At 42.3% G+C, this 20,065-nt stretch overlaps 1 protein-coding gene across 3 annotated transcripts in view; it reads right to left on the bottom strand.

The window, feature by feature from the left end:
- Positions 1-20,065, bottom strand: part of LOC115203741 (rap guanine nucleotide exchange factor 1) — a 128,322-nt gene that overhangs the window by 26,933 nt on the left and 81,324 nt on the right. For all 3 annotated transcript variants that reach the window (XM_029768686.1, XM_029768687.1, XM_029768688.1), the window contains exons 3-7: positions 12,349-12,527; positions 9,784-9,940; positions 7,647-7,735; positions 7,383-7,535; positions 4,485-4,544 (exon numbers count right to left, since the gene is read on the bottom strand). In XM_029768686.1, the coding sequence (XP_029624546.1) occupies positions 4,485-4,544; positions 7,383-7,535; positions 7,647-7,735; positions 9,784-9,940; positions 12,349-12,527 (638 nt within the window). The remainder of the gene's footprint in view (positions 1-4,484; positions 4,545-7,382; positions 7,536-7,646; positions 7,736-9,783; positions 9,941-12,348; positions 12,528-20,065) is intronic.

The following is a 20,065-nucleotide window of genomic DNA, read 5'->3' as shown; positions in this document are numbered from 1 at the left end:
GCATGTGTGCTCTAGCCAACAGCTCGCAGATACAGTGCAGGTGGGATAGCCTACATGATGACATTATTATGAGATTATTATGGACTAAAGAGAGAGATCCTTTTTATTTGTCAAAAGGCAGCCAAAGCATCGATCATCATGACACTAGAATAAGACCCTAGATATTTATTGGAAAGGAGCATTAATCACTGCATGCACTTTCACCACCTTGTGAAGTTCATAACTTATTGAATCTATAGCCTAATAAATTGCATTCTTTATCGAGTCGTAGTGGGAGGACCATCGCGTGAATCCAATTTTACTTTGATATGATGGTTATTATATGAATATTTGCGCATAAAGGCATTTCCATCGCCATCTCTTGCGTAACACATTTTACAGACGCAACAAGATCCCACCTTGTCTAGCGTATTTTGTTTTCTCGACATATGGAAAGTTTACTAACAAATGTGCTGTCTCCAACATGTACTTTGCTCGCATAAAAAGATTGGATGGAAACCTGGTTACTGAGGGGTTATTATGGTAAAATCCAGAGGTGGGACCAATTCACTATTATTCGAGTCACAAGCAAGTCTCAAATCAAGTCCCAAGTAGAACCGGTCCAGTCTTGAGTAAAGTCCAAGTCATGCATACTAAGAGCAAGTCAAGTTGAGTCAAGTTAAAAAAATATATAAAATAATAATCTATACAGACAATGACTTGTTCAACTACAAATCTTTGTCTATTTATTGAAGCTACCAGACAGCCCTTTTCATTATTTTGTCTAGAACACATTGATTATTCATTTAAACATATTCCAATTGCAAGCTTCATAAGAAAATTATACATTTCAAGCAATTTTGACATACCAAAAGACTAGTAAGCCTACGCTAGTAATTGTTGCTTGATGCCCCATTGCTGGTGAGCTTGCAAAGTAATGGGTTCCTATTCTTGAGCACCTCATTTATTTGGAGCTGAATATTCATTTATGGCAAGTCTCTCTCCCTATAATTTTACGTTTGCGCAGTACCCGGTCCTACAGATAGCTGTACAGAAAATCAGTAATGCAAATCAGCACATGCATGCGCACAATTACTGTCAAATGTAGCCTGTCATTACAGCCATAAACAAAGATGCATTTTCAGAACGCAAGACACAGAAATAAACTGCGTTTTACACCTGCATTTTGAGCTTAAAGTCATTAATGTTCGCAGTCAATATCAACTAGGGATATCATGTCACATTGTCACTTCTCTGGAGTCCAGAGTAAGCAGGATGATATGGCCTACCTGTATGCGGCAGAGTTTGCAGGACTGAATGGAAACCATGATCTGTCTGTAGCCTTTTTCTTCCCCACAAAAATGTATTTGCCAGAATATGTTACATCTTCATCCCATAAGCTATCTTTAGACATATAGCCAGTACCACCACTGAGGTATATAATTATAACCAACCCAAAACTAGGCCTATCTGAAATATGAAAAGGATCAATGAAATCACCAGGTAGCCTAATGTTTTGGCAAAGATACATCCGTAGCAGATTGCTAAATGGTACCTTATATGGATTACATTAATTTAGGTAGGCTACTCTGTTTTTGCCAGGCAAAACCAGAGAAAATTAAACAAGAGCTTTCTGGTCCGCCTTTGTACACCAATGCTGATGACTGGTTATTGGTCAAGAGTCAAGACCTGCAACTCTTTGGTTCTAAAACACAGATAAGAATTTGGTCTAATTCCGTAGGCCTATGTTAGTGGCCAGATCGAAAAAGCAAAGGTATAAATATAAAATATAAATGGTAGTCTATAAGTAGCCGATTAAAATAACCTTCTCAACGCACTAGCTTGTTGATTGACAATTTGCTGGTCAAATCAGAGAGCCGAGTATGCGTTTCACTAGCCAATACATTCTTTCCCCAAGTGTGATACGGTCTGTGTCTGCGTGGAGAGTAATCCATGTAGAGACTGTGCCACAAAAAGAGTGACAAAACCTGGCCAGATCATTTCAAGTCATCAGTCTCAAGTCAAAGTCAAGTCCCGAGTCTTGACACTCCAAGTCAAGTCTCAAGTTAGTTTATTTTCTATCAGGTCAAGTCATCAAATGTAACTCGAGTCAGACTTGAGTCCAAGTCATGTGACTCGAATCCACACCTCTGGTAAAAATCAGCATTACGTGCTTAATGCCTCGTTTTCAATGACATCTGGAATACCCCAACAGAAGTTGGTCCTCCCAGGTTATCACACTGCAATTACCACAAGTCAATGTCAGGTTAAAGGCACAGCATAAAATCAGCAAGCCATAGAGACATGGGGACCATGACAGGGAAAGTAACAGGGTTGGGGTCAGTTTCATTTCAATTCCAGTCAATTCAGGAAGTACACTGAAATTCCATTTGGTGTACCTTTTTAAATGTTCTACACATAGCATTTGTTTGAATTGTTGTATTGTGATTTCAGAAAATGTCCATTATATAGCTGGTGCTAATAGTGAAATGATAGTGTTTCATAGTATTATTTCCCCACCAGTATTGGTCCTTTCTCTGAAATGAACAACATCTTGTGTTTAACATCTTTAAATAGAATTGACCCCAACCCTGGAAATGTATGACATTCATGATGTGTACACACCATAGACATAGATATATACAGTTGAAGTCGGAAGTTTACATACACTTAGGTTGGAGTCAATAAAACTAGTTTTTCAACCACTCCACAAATGTATTGTTAACAAACTATAGCTTTGGCAAGTCGGTTAGGACATCTACTTTGTGCATGACACACGCAACAATTGTTAACAGACAGATTATTTAATTTATAATTCACTGTATTACAATTCCAGTGGGTCAGAAGTTTACATACACTAAATTGACTGTGCCTTTAAACAGCTTGGAAAATTCCAGAAAATTATGTCATGGCTTTAGGGGCTTCTTATAGGCTAATTGACATCATTTGAGTCAATTGGAGGTGTACCTGTGGATGTATTTCAAGGCCTACCTTCAAACTCAGTGCCTCTTTGCTTGACATCATGGGAAAATCAACAAAAAAAAAATCAGCCAAGACCTCAGAAAATAAATTGTAAACCTCCACAAGTCTGGTACATCCTTGGGAGCAATTTACAAAACGCTTGAAGGTACCACGTTCATCTGTACAAACAATAGTACGCAAGTAAACACCATGGGACCACGCAGCCGTCATACTGCTCAGGAAGGAGACACGTTCTGTCTCCTAGAGACGAACGTACTTTGGTGCGAAAAGTGCAAATCAATCCCAGAACAACAGCAAAGGACCTTGTGAAGATGCTGGAGGAAACAGGTACAAAAGTATCTATATCCACAGTAAAATGAGTCCTATGTTAACATAACCTGAAAGGCCGCTCAGCAAGGAAGAAGCCACTGCTCCAAAACCGCCATAAAAAAGCCAGACTACAGTTTGCAACTGCACATGGGGACAAAGATCGTACTCTTTGGAGAAATGTCCTCTGGTCTGATGAAACAAAAATAGGACTGTTTGGCCATAACGAACATCGTTATGTTTGGAGGAAAAAGGGGGAGGCTTGCAGGCCAAAGGACACCATCCCAACCGTGAAGCACGGGGGTGGCAGCATCATGTTGTGGGGGTTGCTTTGCTGCAGGAGGGACTGGTGCACTTCACAAAATAGATGGCATCAAGAGAAATGAAAATTATGTGGATATTTTGAAGCAATATCTCAAGACATCAGTCAGGAAGTTACAGCTTGGTTGCAAATGGGTCTTCCAAAAGGACAATGACCCCAAGCATACTTCCAAAGATGTGGTAAAATGGCTTAAGGACAACAAAGTCAAGGTATTGGAGTGGCCATCACAAAGCTCTGACCTCAATCCTATAGAAAATTTGTGAGCAGAACTGAATAAGCGTGTGCGAGCAAGGAGGCCTACAAACCTGACTCAGTTACACCAGCTCTGTCAGGAGGAATGGGTCAAAATTCACCCAACTTATTGTGGGAAGCTTGTGGAAGGCTACCCGAAACATTTGACCGAAGTTAAACATTTTAAAGGCAAAGCTACCAAATACTAATTGAGTGACCCACTGGGAATGTGATGAAATAAATAAAAGCTGAAACAAATCATTCTCTCTTCTATTATTCTTACATTTCACATTCTTAAAATAAAGTGGTGATCCTAACTGACCTAAGACAGGGAATCTTTACTAGGATTAAATGTCAGGAATTGTGAAAAACTGAGTTTAAATGTATTTGGCTAAAGGTGTATGTAAACTTCCGACTTCAACTGTATGTATGATTACATGACATCATTGGTACACAATCATGCACCAAGCTTTCCCCTGATTGGACGTGGGCTTCATTGTACGCCATGAGGCAATGACGCATAATTAGGAACTCAAACGTGCTAGACACAGCACTCCACCAATCAGTCCCTCCAGCAATCAAGACACTTCCGGTATCCGGATTAGATAGTTATAAAGGGGCGTGATTTCATGATGCAAGGGAATGACCCTATAGGCTAACATACGTGTCAGTCTTTGTGGATCTCCTTTGGGCAGCTACACAGTGGTCAGTAGCCAAGTGTGCTCTGTTCCCCAACAGACATGGAGAGAGGGATGGAAAGCACAGATAAAAAAATATGGAGTGAGAGAGCAGGAGGGAGAGAGGAGAGGAAGAGTGAGAAAAATAGAGACAGCAGAGCAACTCAAAATCCTAGTTGTCGTATTATCTGATCTTCTGGCTAAGCCCAAGGTCTATGGATTTGTCAAAGCACTGCTTCCTTAAGCACACAGTGACTGAATAAGTGACTGCCTGCCTATAACCCTCAGTTTCCAACCTCTTATGACTATCCTTTTCAACTTAAGAGAGGAGGATCTTCTAGGCTTAAAAATTCGAGATTATTAGAATTCCCCTTTGAGATAAAATGTTTTAAAAGTCTGAACATAGTCTGGTTTTTCCACATTAACAGTGGACATCCCAAATGGCACCCTATTCCCTAAATAGTGCACTACTTTTAACTAAAGCCCTATGGGCACTGTTAAAAAATAGACTACTACATAGTGAATACCCTATATAATGCTCTGATTTTAACTAGAACACTATGGGGCATTGGTCAAAAGTAGTGCACTACATAGGGATTAGGGTGCTATTTGGGACATCCTTAGCAGCAGATGAGATACCATATGAAAGTGAGTTTCACAGAGTCAATTAGGCTTAGTTCATAAATAGACCCTCATCTCATGTCAATAAAAAATGATTCATGTTGACTTCATGTTGACTTATCTTCGCTTCACTTCCTCTTTGGTAGAATTCTATACTGAACAAAAATATAAATGCAACATGCAACAATTTACTGAGTTACAGTTCATATAAGAAAATCAGTCTATTGAAATAAATTCGTCAAGGCCCTAATCGATGGATTTCACATGACTGGGAATACAGATAGGCATCTGTTGGTCACAGATACCTTAAAAAAAGTAGGGGTATGGATCATAAAAACAGTCAGTATCTGGTATGACCACCATTTGCCACATGCAGCGTGACATCTTTGCATAGACTTGATCAGGCTGTCTGTGGAATGTTGTCCCACTCATCTTCAATGGCTGTGCGAAGTTGCTGGATATTGGCATGAACTGGAACACGCTGTCGTACACGTCGACCCCGAGCATCCCAAACATGCTCAATGGGTGACATGTCTGGTGAGTATGCAGGCCATGGAAGAACTGGGACATTTTCAGCTTCCAGGAATTGTGTACAGATCCTTGTGACATGGGGCCATGCATTATCATGCAGAAACATGAGGTGATGGTGGCGGATGAATGGCACGACAATGGGCCTCGGGATCTCGTCACAGTATCTCTGTGCGTTTAAATTGCAAATCGAAAAAAATCCAATAGTGTTCGTTGTCAGTAGCTTAGGCCCGTCTGCCACCATGGGGCACTCTGTTTACAATGTTGACATCAGCAAACCGCTCGCCCACACAACACCATACACGCTGTCTGCCATCTGCCCGGTACAGTTGAAACCGGGATTCATCTGTGGAGAGCACACTTCTCCAGCGTGTCAGTGGCCATCGAGGGTGAGCATTTTCCCACTGAAGTCGGTTACGACGCCGAACCATAGCCAGGACGACGAGCACGCAGATAGATACGCTTCCCTGAGACGGTTTCTGGCAGTTTATGCAGAAATTCTTTGGTTGTGCAAACCCACAGTTTCATCAGCTGACCAGCTGGCTGGTCTCAAATGATCCTGCAGGTGAAGAAACCGGATGTGGAGGTCCTGGGCTGGCGTGGTTACACGTAGTCTGCGGTTGTGAGGCCGGTTGGACGTACTGCTAAATTCACTAAAACGACAGAGGCGGCTTATGGTACAGAAAATAACTTTCCAACTGTTCTGGTGGACATTCCTGCAGTCAGCATTCCAATTGCACGCTGCCTTAAAACTTTAGACATCTGTGGAGTTGTGTGACAAAAAGTGCACATTTTAGAGTGGAATTATATTGTCCCGAGCTCAAGGTGCACCTGTGTAATGATCATGCTATTTAATTAGCTTCTTGATATGCCCCACCTGTCAGGTGGATGGATTTTCTTGGCAAAGTAGAAATGCTCACTAACAGGGATGTAAACTTTTTGTGCATATGGACATATGGACATTTTATTGGATCTTTTGTTTAAGTTCATGAAACATGGGACTAACTCTTTACATGTTGCTTTTATATTTTTGTTCAGTTTAAAAACATATTTGCCTACACTGAAGAACAAGTTGAGAAATTCTAATGCTACAGGACCACAGAAGCAGTCGCTTACACAATGCGGTCTGCACCGCTTCTGCTTTTTCTAACCGCAGACAGTCGAGATCGCAGGGCCATGTCCGGTTCCTTCTTATAGACTGTGGGAAGGGGGGGAACTTCTCTTTCTACATAAGACCGTGCATGGGTCTACAGTACACCGATAGATGGCAATATCCATCCGGACGTTCGAAGGAGGGCGGAATGTTCCCTAACGATGAAAAGTTTTTCATGAGTGAAAAAGTTGATCTACATGACCGCTTAAAGACGAACAGATCACTCTCACATGGGTGCATCTTAATAGTCTAAAGTAGCTTCCTCGCCTTGTCTCCAATGTTTTTTAAATATCTCAAAGCAAATTCAATTCACTGCGGATGAAGACATGGGGATGAGAAGATGAAGCCCTATAAGATTATTAGAACATTTTGAATACACCATAAATAAGACCCTGACTTTCTTCTCACCAACTGACTTGACCAGGTAAACTGTGGGCCCTAGTGTAAAAACTTTAGGCCCTAGTGTAAAAACTTTAGGCCCTAGAAGCAAAAGACCCAAACACTCGGTCTGGTGGGACCTGCTGCATAATATTGATAAGACACTGTTGATTATATCTGAAGATGGCCTCCCAGTGTTCCTAACCTGAGCGCATCCATCTTCAGGCCAGGGAGGGGGGGTTTGGGCGGGGCTATGTCCTCCTCTGCCATGTCCGTCATAGCCTCGGTGGGCGGGACAGTGGGCGTGGTCTTACTCAGGATCTCCCGCTCCCGTTCCGTCAGGGGCAACTCGGATGTGCTGGAGATATAACAGGAGAACGTGTCAGTGTGTGTGTGTGTGTGTGTGAGTGTGAGAAATGGTCAAGTCTGGTGTGTGTAGGGGTGTTTGTGTGCGCGCACATCCACTTACCTCTCAGGTGTGGCAATAGGTGGTGGTGGTTTGTTGAGAGTGGTGGGCGAGGGCTGCTCCTGTTTCTCTATGGTGAGTTTGACCAGTTCCTTTAAGAAAAACACACAACTCCAGTCAACAACTATTGATATTCATTTAATGTACATTACACACTACAACTACTGTTATAAGTGGTGTCAATGTATTATAAGGGACAGAGGTTAAAATAGTGTCCAATACACTATCATATTGAATGACTTCTTAAAGAATTTGACCAGGTTTCACTTGGGAAAGAGGTCTTCTGACCTCAATGGGACTACCTGGTTAAACAAAAAATACATTTGAGATGCACTTGATTCAGCTTGGCATTAGTATTTTTGGGACTTAAACAATGGTTCCATTGTACCAGGCAAACTAAATCAACTACAGCTTAAGTATTTGAAAGTAAGCATATTGAACAAATACACTGCTCAAAAAAATAAAGGGAACAACTAAACAACACAATGTCACTCCAAGTCAATCACACTTCTGTGAAATCAAACTGTCCACTTAGGAAGCAACACTGATTGACAATAAATTTCACATGCTGTTGTGCAAATGGAATAGACAACAGGTGGAAATTATAGGCAATTAGCAAGACACCCCCAATAAAGGAGTGGTTCTGCAGGTGGTGACCACAAACCACTTCTCAGTTCCTATGCTTCCTGGCTGATGTTTTGGTCACTTTTGAATGCTGGCGGTGCTTTCACTCTAGTTGTAGCATGAGACGGAGTCTACAACCCACACAAGTGGCTCAGGTAGTGCAGCTCATCCAGGATGGCACATCAATGCGAGCTGTGGCAAGAAGGTTTGCTGTGTCTGTCAGCGTAGTGTCCAGAGCATGGGGGCGCTACCAGGAGACAGGCCAGTACATCAGGAGACGTGGAGGAGGCCGTAGGAGGGCAACAACCCAGCAGCAGGACCGCTACCTCCGCCTTTGTGCAAGGAGGAGCAGGAGGAGCACTGCCAGAGCCCTGCAAAATGACCTCCAGCAGGCCACAAATGTGCATGTGTCTGCTCAAACGGTCAGAAACAGACTCCATGAGGGTGGTATGAGGGCCCGACGTCCACAGGTGGGGGTTGTGCTTACAGCCCAACACCGTGCAGGACGTTTGGCATTTGCCAGAGAACACCAAGATTGGCAAATTCGCCACTGGCGCCCTGTGCTCTTCACAGATGAAAGCAGGTTCACACTGAGCACATGTGACAGAAGTGGCAGAGTCTGGAGACGCCGTGGAGAACGTTCTGCTGCCTGCAACATCCTCCAGCATGACCGGTTTGGCGGTGGGTCAGTCATGGTGTGGGGTGGCATTTCTTTGGGGGGGCCGCAGAGCCCTCCATGTGCTCGCCAGTGGTAGCCTGACTGCCATTAGGTACTGAGATGAGATCCTCAGACCCCCTGTGAGACCATATGCTGGTGCGGTTGGCCCTGGGTTCCTCCTAATGCAAGACAATGCTAGACCTCATGTGGCTGGAGTGTGTCAGCAGTTCCTGCAAGAGGAAGGCATTGATGCTATGGACTGGCCCGCCCGTTCCCCAGACCTGAATCCAATTGAGCACATCTGGGACATCATGTCTCGCTCCATCCACCAAAGCCACGTTGCACCACAGACTGTCCAGGAGTTGGCGGATGCTTTAGTCCAGGTCTGGGAGGAGATCCCTCAGGAGACCATCCGCCACCTCATCAGGAGCATGCCCAGGCGTTGTAGGGAGGTCATACAGGCACGTGGAGGCCACACACACACTACTGAGCCTCATTTTGACTTGTTTTAAGGACATTACATCAAAGTTGGATCAGCCTGTAGTGTGGTTTTCCACTTTAATTTTGAGTGTGACTCCAAATCCAGACCTCCATGGGTTGATAAATTAGATTTCCATTGATTTTTTTTGTGTGATTTTGTTGTCAGCACATTCAACTATGTAAAGAAAAAAGTATTTAATTTAAGATTATTTCATTCATTCAGATCTAGGATGTGTTATTTTAGTGTTCCCTTTATTTTTTGGAGCAGTATATATATTCAACCCAGGTCTGCAAGAGAGAAACAGGGAATATGACCCTCTGTGAGCCCCGGAGAGCTGAAAACTATCGTTTCCCATTCCCACGACCGTCTCTTCTCACCTTGACCCCGTCTAGCACAGCCTTGATAACGGTGGTGACCGCGACCACGTTGTCCTTGTCGTCCAGGTCAATGTCGTCCAGCATGACCTGGTCGGACCAGCGGATCAAGTTGGCCAGGCTCTGGTACACACGGTTGTGACACGACGACACCGCCGAACTAAGGAGAGAGAAGGGGGAAGTCACGAGTGATAGGTGGGATGGGGGGTGGGAGGGCGTGGACGACGACATTTCATGTCAGACTTCATAGATTGAGAACACAGACAACTAGACTAAAGGACTACTAGGGTATCTTTTCACTAGCTCTGAGGTAGCCATATGTATCCACACATGGGGTTAACTCAATATTTCCCCTGTGGTGGTATTAAATGCAGAATGTGTTTGTGTGCTGGAGGGAAATGTCTGGTTGGTAACTACAGTATAGTGCCTGTGCTGAATTGAGTATTGAGAAACAGTAGGGTGTGGTGAAGGTTCAGACCAGTCTCAACACGCTGCAGCTGATTCACAACTCTGGAATATCCCTCCACTGCCTCTACAGGAATCAGCTCATAGAAATATAATCTATAGAACGAGCCTCCCCATGAGTTTACTAGTCAAATTGTCAGGGTTAGAGGTTCCAAGCCCCGTCTATAGATTATATTTCTATGACACAGCTACATTTGGGCTGGGGGCTGTATGGGCAAAGTAGTGCCAAAGACTAGGGCTAAGGCTAGTAGCCAGGATGAACTAACTACACAGGCAAGAGGAGAGTCAAGCAAATGACTCAGCAATAACAACTGGGGCTGTATTCATAAGCATCTCAATCAGTTTTTCCTTTTAAATCACAATAATTAAGATTACATGGACAGTGGGGACTTGATCCTAGATCTGACTTTATGAAAATGGGCACTGGACCCAGGTTCTTCCAGAAGCAGAGGCGTAGGACTTGAGTCCATGAGGCTGGGGTGTGATCGGTGATCTAGACCTGTATGGTTATTACGATAGGCCTGTTAACTTGGGGAGTGTGAGTTTGACCTCTAGGGGCCTGAGAAGTAATATCGGGTTTGGGGTCTGCGGCTGGAATGGCACAAGGAGGCTGATGTGTGTGTATGTGTGTGTGAGTTGAGGAGGTCAGACCCCCAGAGACCCATTCCTCAACCACTGTAAGCACTATCCGTCACTCAGCACTAAAAACAGGGTCCGGATACAAAACCTGTCACATCTGACCCCCTTCAACAATGACTGATGGCGCCGTGCTAGCAGTACGCTAGTTCTGGCAAGCACAGCCATTCCAGAGGAGAGAACTCCAAGTCTCTCTTTCAGGACTCTACAAAGAAAGACAGTTCTATAAAATATAATGTTAAGTGAAGGATTTGTTCTGGGCCGTATTCATTTGGCACCAAACAGAAGAAAATGGACTGAAACAGGGGGAAGGACTACCTGAACTTTGTTTTCTGTTACATTTTGTTACGTGTGCACTAATGAATGCGACCCGGTTCTCTTTCTAACCAGCTGTAGCTGTTCTAAACAGCTACGGTCGATTACGTTTTTCCCCATTCTTTTCCACCACAGGGAGTCACATTCCAGATGAGGAGATTAATAGGGACAACATGAACATGGTATGAAATACCTGACCGGTTGAGATGTACACTGAATAGTCCAGAAAGGGGATTATGCCTCACTATTAGGCATAGGCAATATACCATATACCACGGTATCTATACATACCTTTGGTATGATTTTCAATACGGGGTGCATACTATGCCAATGTGTAACTATAAGTTAACTATCTAAGATGTGCCAAATAAATTATATCCAGCTCAGGGCTCCAGCTATGTATTTGGTTTGCTAACTTGCTAGACGGCAAGATCAAGCTTCTTGCTTACAGCAGAGACAATCAATCCCCTCCTGGAGTCAAGACCCTAAACTGTTTTGTGTGCCCAAATGCATTTTTATTTTTAAAGAAATAGCGCCCCTTGTGTGCACTTCCTGAAATACCATATGCCCTGGTATGGTACACATATATGTCAAGTGTAGATCCTGATAATTTTGCAACATTCGAACCTTTTTAAGAGAAATGCTACAACAGGTCACGACACATTACTTCTAGCAGCCACAAGCAGCCATTGGATTTGTGCCACAAATGCTAAAAATGTTGCATTTGAAACAGTGGCCAGGTAAACAAAACCAAAGCATGGATCGCTGTCATACCTTGTCCATAGACTGCTTACAGGGTAAGGAAACCAATAGATAAAGGGATATCTCACCCAAATCACAAAATTAAGTTACATCTTGGGGCCACCATTTGTTTATGTTATTTTGTGGCAAATCTGCAAGAATGCTTTGTGATGTAGCACGAAGCCCATATCACTAAGTTGCAACATGCCTAGGCTACAATATATGAGAAATGACAGACTAAGATCCCACTAACCTATAATAAATACTCACCTAAGCCCATCTGACTTTTACCTGCATACTATTTTGCATGCTAGCCCCCTATCACGTTGAAAATGCATATTTTTGATTGAGAAATACATTTTCAACATCTTGTGCTCACTATAAGCCCTTCTACATTCTCAAAACACATACCTGTGTGTTATCCGGGCCTCCACCTGCACCAGGGGTAGAATGGCCTCCAGGACCTTGCTGGCCGAGCCAGGCAACATCTCCAGCACCTTCTTCTCCACCATAATCTTGTCTACTATGGTCTTGAAGTAGCGCAGAGCGCTCACCACCTCTTTCTCCTGCTCCTCCAGCCGACTCACCTTCTACAGAACAGAATTAATGAAAATCATGGTCAGCTTAGAGGAAATCTGAGTCGTTTTCAGTAGGCAACGAAAGGATGGAAACAGTGAATCGGGGAGGTACTATTTGAACCTGTTGTCATTTTCTATCGCAATAATCTATCGCCATTGGCGTCGACTAATAGGGATCCTAATAAATCAAATCAAATAATGGCCCCAATGAACACAATGAAACATGGTAACTTGGAGGAAGCCATCTTCATATGATATAATAATTGATGGATGGATAAATTAGCATTTTCAAAGGAAGCTTAATCCAGCCCTTAAAGCAGGGGTGTCTAAACAAATTTTGCCCAGGGACCACAGTCGGTCTTCAATGAGGTCGGGAGGGTCGCAATGAAAATTGGTTATATTTCCTTGACGTCAAAATTTGCAGAAAATAGTCCTCTATCCATTGCTTGTGGAATTTAATGCTCCCTGACTGTCTAGTGATTATTAGCGAGCTGCACAGCCATTAAATTGTATGAATATAGGTCCATTATAATTTCTACAGTTTTGATTTGGTTTTACTCAAACCACCAGCGGCCGGATTGGGCAGTAAGTCTGTCACCCCAGCCTTAAAGGGATGGTTCGGGATTTTGGCAATGAAGCACTTTATCTACTTCTCTAGAGTCGGATGAACTCATGGATACCATTTTTATGTACCTGTGTCCAGTATGAAGGACATTTTAGGTCATTTCGCAAGCCCCTGCTAACTAGCATTCGCACAATGACTGGAATTCTACAGGTACAGCTAGCATAGTCTTGGGGTCATTGCGATAACACTGGTTATCAACTGCGCTAACGCAAGTTAGCAAATTCCTTCAAACTGAACACAGACATAAAAATGCTATCTGTGAGTTCATCTGACTCTGGGGAAGTAGAGAAAGGGCGTTGCCAAAATTCCGAACTCTCTCTTTAAAATGACAGTACACATTGACAAAAACAATACAAAATGTAGCATTGTCCAAAGAGACAGATTCCACACATATACAGTGTTTCCTCCTTTAAAAGTTGCGTCATACTGCGGACACTGCGTGCTGCTACAGCATTCTGTGGCACGTCATTTCATTCTCAGCCATTTCTTATATTACTGCAAGTTATTGCAAGTTTGATCACCAGAGGGCATCTTTGAGAAGTCGATAGTATTCCATATTGGCTTTACCAGAGAAATTAAAACCTTTTTTGTAATAACATAGTATATGGGATTGATTTTAAGAAATTTGGCTTAATTCATTTGATTAATATTATGGTGTTTCCATTCAGAGAAAAACGAAACCGTCAGGGTTTCCGTTAGGATGGAGTGGAAAATATGGCGCTGTACAACGTGACGGTAGGGAGTAGGCTACAGGATTGGAGATTCTAAATTGTTTGCCTTCATTAGACAACTTTGTTCCAATATTTCTGTAAATCAGTGATACTTATTCCCATAGTAATTCATTATGGATCCATAATGAAATCAACATCTGCATTTTTCACCCTGCCAGCTCCTATTAGTTCTATTGAGCACCGTGGCACCAACTCACCTTTCTAACCTTCTATACCCAGCTTATCGTTCAAGTCACAACGCCTGCTTCGCTATTGTTGGCAATGAGACCAGCTCACGTTGTTTTATAGTTCAAATGTAAACAAAAATAATATTGGAACTCTGTGGTCTTTCCATTGTTGCCTATGGGGGAAATATAGGCATGTCTGTCTATTTTGCCAAATATCTTGCAATGTGTATATTTTGATTTTTTTCAGGTCGGATGCCATTTTAAATCATGAGAATCTCCTCTTTCTAATTATGTAAGCCTGGGCAGTTAGCTCGGTTGTCATCAAATGATAGCCCCAAAATACTTTTTGCCCTTGGAACGCTGAGCTCCCCCCATTGTTTTCCTATGGAGAGGCATGCAGGTCTATTTCGCCAAATATCCCACTGTGTATATTTAGGTTTTTTTCGAGTTGGGTGTAACCGGTGTGAAATGGCTTGCTAGTTAGCAGTGGTGCGCGCTAATAACGGTTGAAATCGGTGACGTCACTCGCTCTGAGACCTTGAAGTAGTTGTTTCCCTTCCCTTTTGTGGAGTAGTTGTTTCCCTTCCCTTTTGTGGAGTAGTTGTTTCCCTTCCCTTTTGTGGAGTAGTTGTTTCCCTTCCCTTTTGTGGAGTAGTTGTTTCCCTTCCCTTTTGTGGAGTAGTTGTTTCCCTTCCCTTTTGTGGAGTAGTTGTTTCCCTTCCCCTTTGTGGAGTAGTTGTTTCCCTTCCCTTTTGTGGAGTAGTTGTTTCCCTTCCCTTTTGTGGAGTAGTTGTTTCCCTTCACTTTTGTGGAGTAGTTGTTTCCCTTCCCTTTTGTGGAGTAGTTGTTTCCCTTCCCTTTTGTGGAGTAGTTGTTTCCCTTCCCTTTTGTGGAGTAGTTGTTTCCCTTCCCTTTTGTGGAGTAGTTGTTTCCCTTCCCTTTTGTGGAGTAGTTGTTTCCCTTCCCTTTTGTGCAGGAGTTGTTTCCCTTCCCTTTTGTGCAGGAGTTGTTTCCCTTCCCGCGGCAAGGGCCACGGCTTTTGTGGAGCGATGGGTAACGATTCTTCGAGGATGGCTGTTGTCTATGTATGCAGAGGGTTCCTGGTTCGAGCCCAGGTAGGGGCTAGGAGAGGGACGGAAGCAAAACTGTTACATGGGCACCATTTGAATCAGGAGAATCTTCTCTTTATAATTATGTAAATCTGGGCAGTGAGCTCGTTTGTCATCGATCGCTAGACCAGAAATAGTTAGGTTTTATTTTTTCCCTACTTTTTCATTACGCAGACATAAGCACAGTTGAGACCATCGAGGTGCGGATGTTTACTTTTTACACAAGTTTTTTTTTCCAGTTTCATCCAACACGTTGTAGTGGTAAAATAAAAAGGGATACATTTTTTATGGAATTCTAAGCATCACTCCAGTCAAAACGATTCCATTAATTTGCTATGGGCTCACGCTTGAGTTCCAGTTTAGCCAATGTTCTTAAGCTGTTTTTCAGCCTTGGGTGAATTTTGACTCGTTCTATTGTCGCAAAGACAGTGTAGCTAACAAATTGTCAGCCAACATAACGTGTTACTTATTTGAAAAGTCATTACTTTATTACATTCATTAGCAAGCTACCCCTTGGTCATTAGGGCAAATCTGGTCTGTGATATGAGGGGGGGGGGGGTTCACACCTAGCTCGGCTATTACACTATTCTTTAGTAAAGGTTGAATAGTCTATTCAGCTATTAGCCCTCCTCCCCAACCTGCAACAAATCGTTGTTCCCATCGCATTCCTTTCCCTCTTCCACGCACCATCATTCTGCTCCTGAGTGGCTCACTTGTGGGCATGCTGGCAGGATTTGGCAGCATCTTCGGTTGTGCGTCAAGAATTCTGCATAAAGTTGCACGTTTGTATGAAGGTGTGGTTATTCACAGGCAAATTGATATGGGGGTACATGTGTGTCTTTTTGTCAAGAGCAAAACCTTTTTTCTTTATTTTCAATCACAAAGGAAGCCAAAGCGGACACCTACGAAGATGGCATCTCAGGTAAGCAGCACTGGGCTGTATTGACGTATCCTAAAAATGACATCTGCTGCTTTAGATTTAACGGTCATATTTCAGTTATTGTTTTCATATCTATAAAAAAATAAGCTGTTTACTTTCAGAGCTAGCTGAAAATGTAGATATTGCTAGATGTTCACTGTCCGAGGAACAGGCCGTGGAAGCTTTAATTAAAGTGGCAAAAGTGTCCATAACCAGAGGTAAATAAACTGTTCTGTGTTCTTTTTCTCCATCTCTGCCTGTCTTGTTGTACATGGAACCTGCATTAATTAAAAAACCCTTAAGATGTCAGCTGCTAATTTTCAGATTTACACCACATAAACACAACCATTTTCACTGGACTTTCTGTTGCTGCCAAGTCGGAGGTTAGCCTTGCAATAACCAAGTGGTGAGACACATAGCCCTCTATATTTATTTGTTTCAGGTACACTCCGATAGGTGTCTGCGTCACATACAGTATCTTCTATTGACATTATCTTCTATTGTTTGTCCTCATGTGTCTGTTTTTCAGCATAACGTACTCTGTAGCCACTTAGTGTGGACACCAGGTGAGACCACACACACACAATAACAGTCTCTCTAATTCACTTCATCCCTCTCCCCCTTCTCCCTAAATCCTCTAGGTTATATCAGCTGTTTTGGTGAACCCCTCCTGCATCTGAACTGGCTGACACAGAGGGCACAGCATGATCATAGGTGAGAGGTCACTTGTTCAGGTCAACAGGAAGTATTATTGAAGAGATGCTTTACATTGAAATAATAATAAATTAGAATACAAAAAAACAAGGCATAATTATGCTCTCTCTCTATCCATCTGTCACTCGTCTGCAGGTATGTTTTGATGTGAGAGGAAGCCAGTCCCGTCAGCCACCTCACCCGCAATTAAGATAACCAGCCCTGGGCCCCCAGTTGGCCCGAAGGTTAGGAGACACAGCAAATGTGATGAATTGAGAGAATATTAGGGTAGCACTGTAATTCGTGAATCATATGCTGTCTGCCGCTGTTCTTACCTCTTTCTGTCTTCCACACCTCTCTCCCCACCTCGTCTTTCTTCCTCGTTTTATAAAGCACACCATATGTGCATTGAAGTACAGATTGAACTTGTATTTATAACACAATATTATAATTGTAATGCATTTATAACACCTGGATAATGAACTTCTTTCAATAAAAGCGTTTCTCATTCTCCACTGGTTGAAATTAAGTATCTCATTGAAATACTATCCTGTGTCCTCAGATTAATGCAAATGAAGGGAGTTAGATATGCATAGATTTTTTCTGTATATATGAATTACAAATCAATCACGTTTCTAGTCTATTGCATAGTTACAATGTGTAATCATTGATGTCCCAGGAGCAGGAGTGGTAAACACTGTTGAAGTGTATAATTCTAATACATACATGCAGACATAGCATCATTCAAATAATGGAGTTTGATATGACTGAAAAATAATGTCTCAGAGATTCATACCTGAACCGCACCTTTATTTGCCAAGGAAGAGTACATTATCAGTGAATATATTCAATGTACAGGCTACAATGTGGGAATCTCATGCGTGGTAATAACTACAGTGCATGTGTAATTAAAACCTCTTGACGCACGCCAAGGATAGGGGGCGCTACAGCGATTTTTGAAAAAAATACGTGCCCATTTTAAACGGCCTCCTACTCAAACTCAGAAGCTAGGATATGCATATAATTAGTAGATGTGGATAGAAAACACCCTAAAGTTTCTAAAACTGTTTGAATGGTGTCTGTGAGTATAACAGAACTCATATGGCAGTCAAAACCCCGAGACAGATCCTAACAGGAAGTGGAAATCTGATTTGCGGACTGAACTCCAGCACTTTGCCTATAAAACACACCATGAGTTAGGATTCATTGAGCACTTCCTATGGCTTCCACTAGATGTCCCAAGTCTTTACAAAGTGGTTTGAGTCGTCTACAGTACAAACTGAACGAATGAGAGGCTGTGAAACTTGGTCATAGGGGGAGGGCCATTACCATTATGACGCGGGTGCCCCTGGCTACACTCCCCTTTTGAAACGTTTAGAAAGACAATGCAACCGTCCCCCTTGAATATTATTGAAGCTCTGGTTGAAAAAGGCCCTAAAGATTTATGTTATACAACGTTTGACATGTTTGAACGAACTTAAATATTATTTTTTTTGCACTTTCGTGACGAGAAGTCCCGCGCACTACTGTACATTTTGAGTAGCCTTCGGAACGCGCTAACAAGAACAAGCTATTGGGACATAAATTATTAACTTTTTCGAACAAAACTACATTTGTTGTGGACCTGGGATTCCTGGAAGTGCCTTCTGAAGAAGATAATCAAAGGTAAGGGAATATTGACAATAGTATACAAGAGTAGATTTGATATGCGATTGTTCCAAGATGGCGCTGACCTGTATCGCTAGCCTATTTTTCTATAGCATCCCCTTTTATTGCAAAGTGTGATTTCCGAGTAAAGTTATTTTTAAATCTGGCAATGCGGGTGCTTTCACGAGAAGTTAATCTATAATTCTTTGAATGACAATATTACATTTTAAAAATGTTTTCGAATAGTAATTTAGTAAATTGTAGCGCTGATTCACCGGATGCATTTGAGGGAAAATAGTTTCTCAACGTCACGCGCCGATGTAAAATGCTGTTTTTATATATAAATATGAACTTTATCGAACAAAATAATGCATGTATTGTGTAACATGATGTCCTAGGAGTGTCATCTGATGAAGATTGTCAAAGGTTAGTGCTGCATTTAGCTGTTTTTTTGGTTATTTGTGATGCATGTGGTTGGTCGGAAAATGGCTGTGGCTACTTTGACGATATACTCCTCTAACATAATCTAATGTTTTGCTTTTGCTGTAAAGCCTTTTTGAAATCAGACAACGTGGTTCGATTCAGGAGAGGTGTATCTATAAAATGATATAAAATAGTCCTATATTTGAGAAGAAAAAAAATATTACATTTTGCTTATGAATATGGCGATATGATTTTTCGCTGGATGTTGATCCCACATGCGGGACGAGCACTTCAAGAGGTTTTAAGGACTTGCATCCTTGGCACAATAAAGCTATTATATTCTACTCTATCCATATGTAACAGTATAGCTTCCGTCCCTCTCCTCGCCCCTACCTAGGCTCGAACCAGGGACCCTCTGCACACATAAACAACAGCCACCCTCGAAGCATTGTTACCCATCGCTCCACAAAAGCCACGGCCCTTGCAGAGCAAGGGGAACAACTACTTCAAGGTCTCAGAGCGAGTGACGTCACCGATTGAAACGCTATTAGCACACACTCCGCTAACTAGCTAACCATCTCACACCGGTTACACATAGGCTTTATTAATGCCATTCAGACTTGAAGTTGATACAACTATGATAGCTGAGGTTCATAGATTGGTATTAATATTAGTTCCGAACGTTTTAGGGTCCATACACAGATCGGCTACATACTGTAGCTAGCTACACACTGTAGCTAGCTACACACTGTAGCTAGCTACACATCCATAGGCATACAGTTATTTTCATCCACCATTACACAATAAGCAAGTAAATAGTTAGCTATGTTACTTCAGCTGCATTGCAAGGCAAGCTTACACAATTGTACATTCAATTTGCAGTAAATCTTTAGCTAGCTAGATTCTTTACATCCACTGTTTCACAAGACGACAGCCTGGTTTGCTGGTTCTCTCAGGAGTCCCTAAAACATTAAACACGAATTACAAATGAATTCTCCATTAGCTAGCTGGCTAATGTTAGCAAGTCAGATAACGTGCTAAATAGTGATTATTGTAAATTCACTTTATGACCAAAAAATATGCACAAACATTTGTCTCTACATTAACATATTCCTCTCAATTGTACATTTTTTGATTGACTCGTTATGACAACTTACATTTGGTTCCACCGTAATGTTTTGTCAGCAATCTTTGTTGAAGAACGCCACCAGGCACGGGTGGCTAGCGTAAAAATTC

This window comes from Salmo trutta, chromosome 12, assembly GCF_901001165.1.
Source record: "Salmo trutta chromosome 12, fSalTru1.1, whole genome shotgun sequence".
Lineage (NCBI taxonomy): Eukaryota > Metazoa > Chordata > Actinopteri > Salmoniformes > Salmonidae > Salmo > Salmo trutta.
This window is presented reverse-complemented; position numbering and strand designations above follow the sequence as displayed.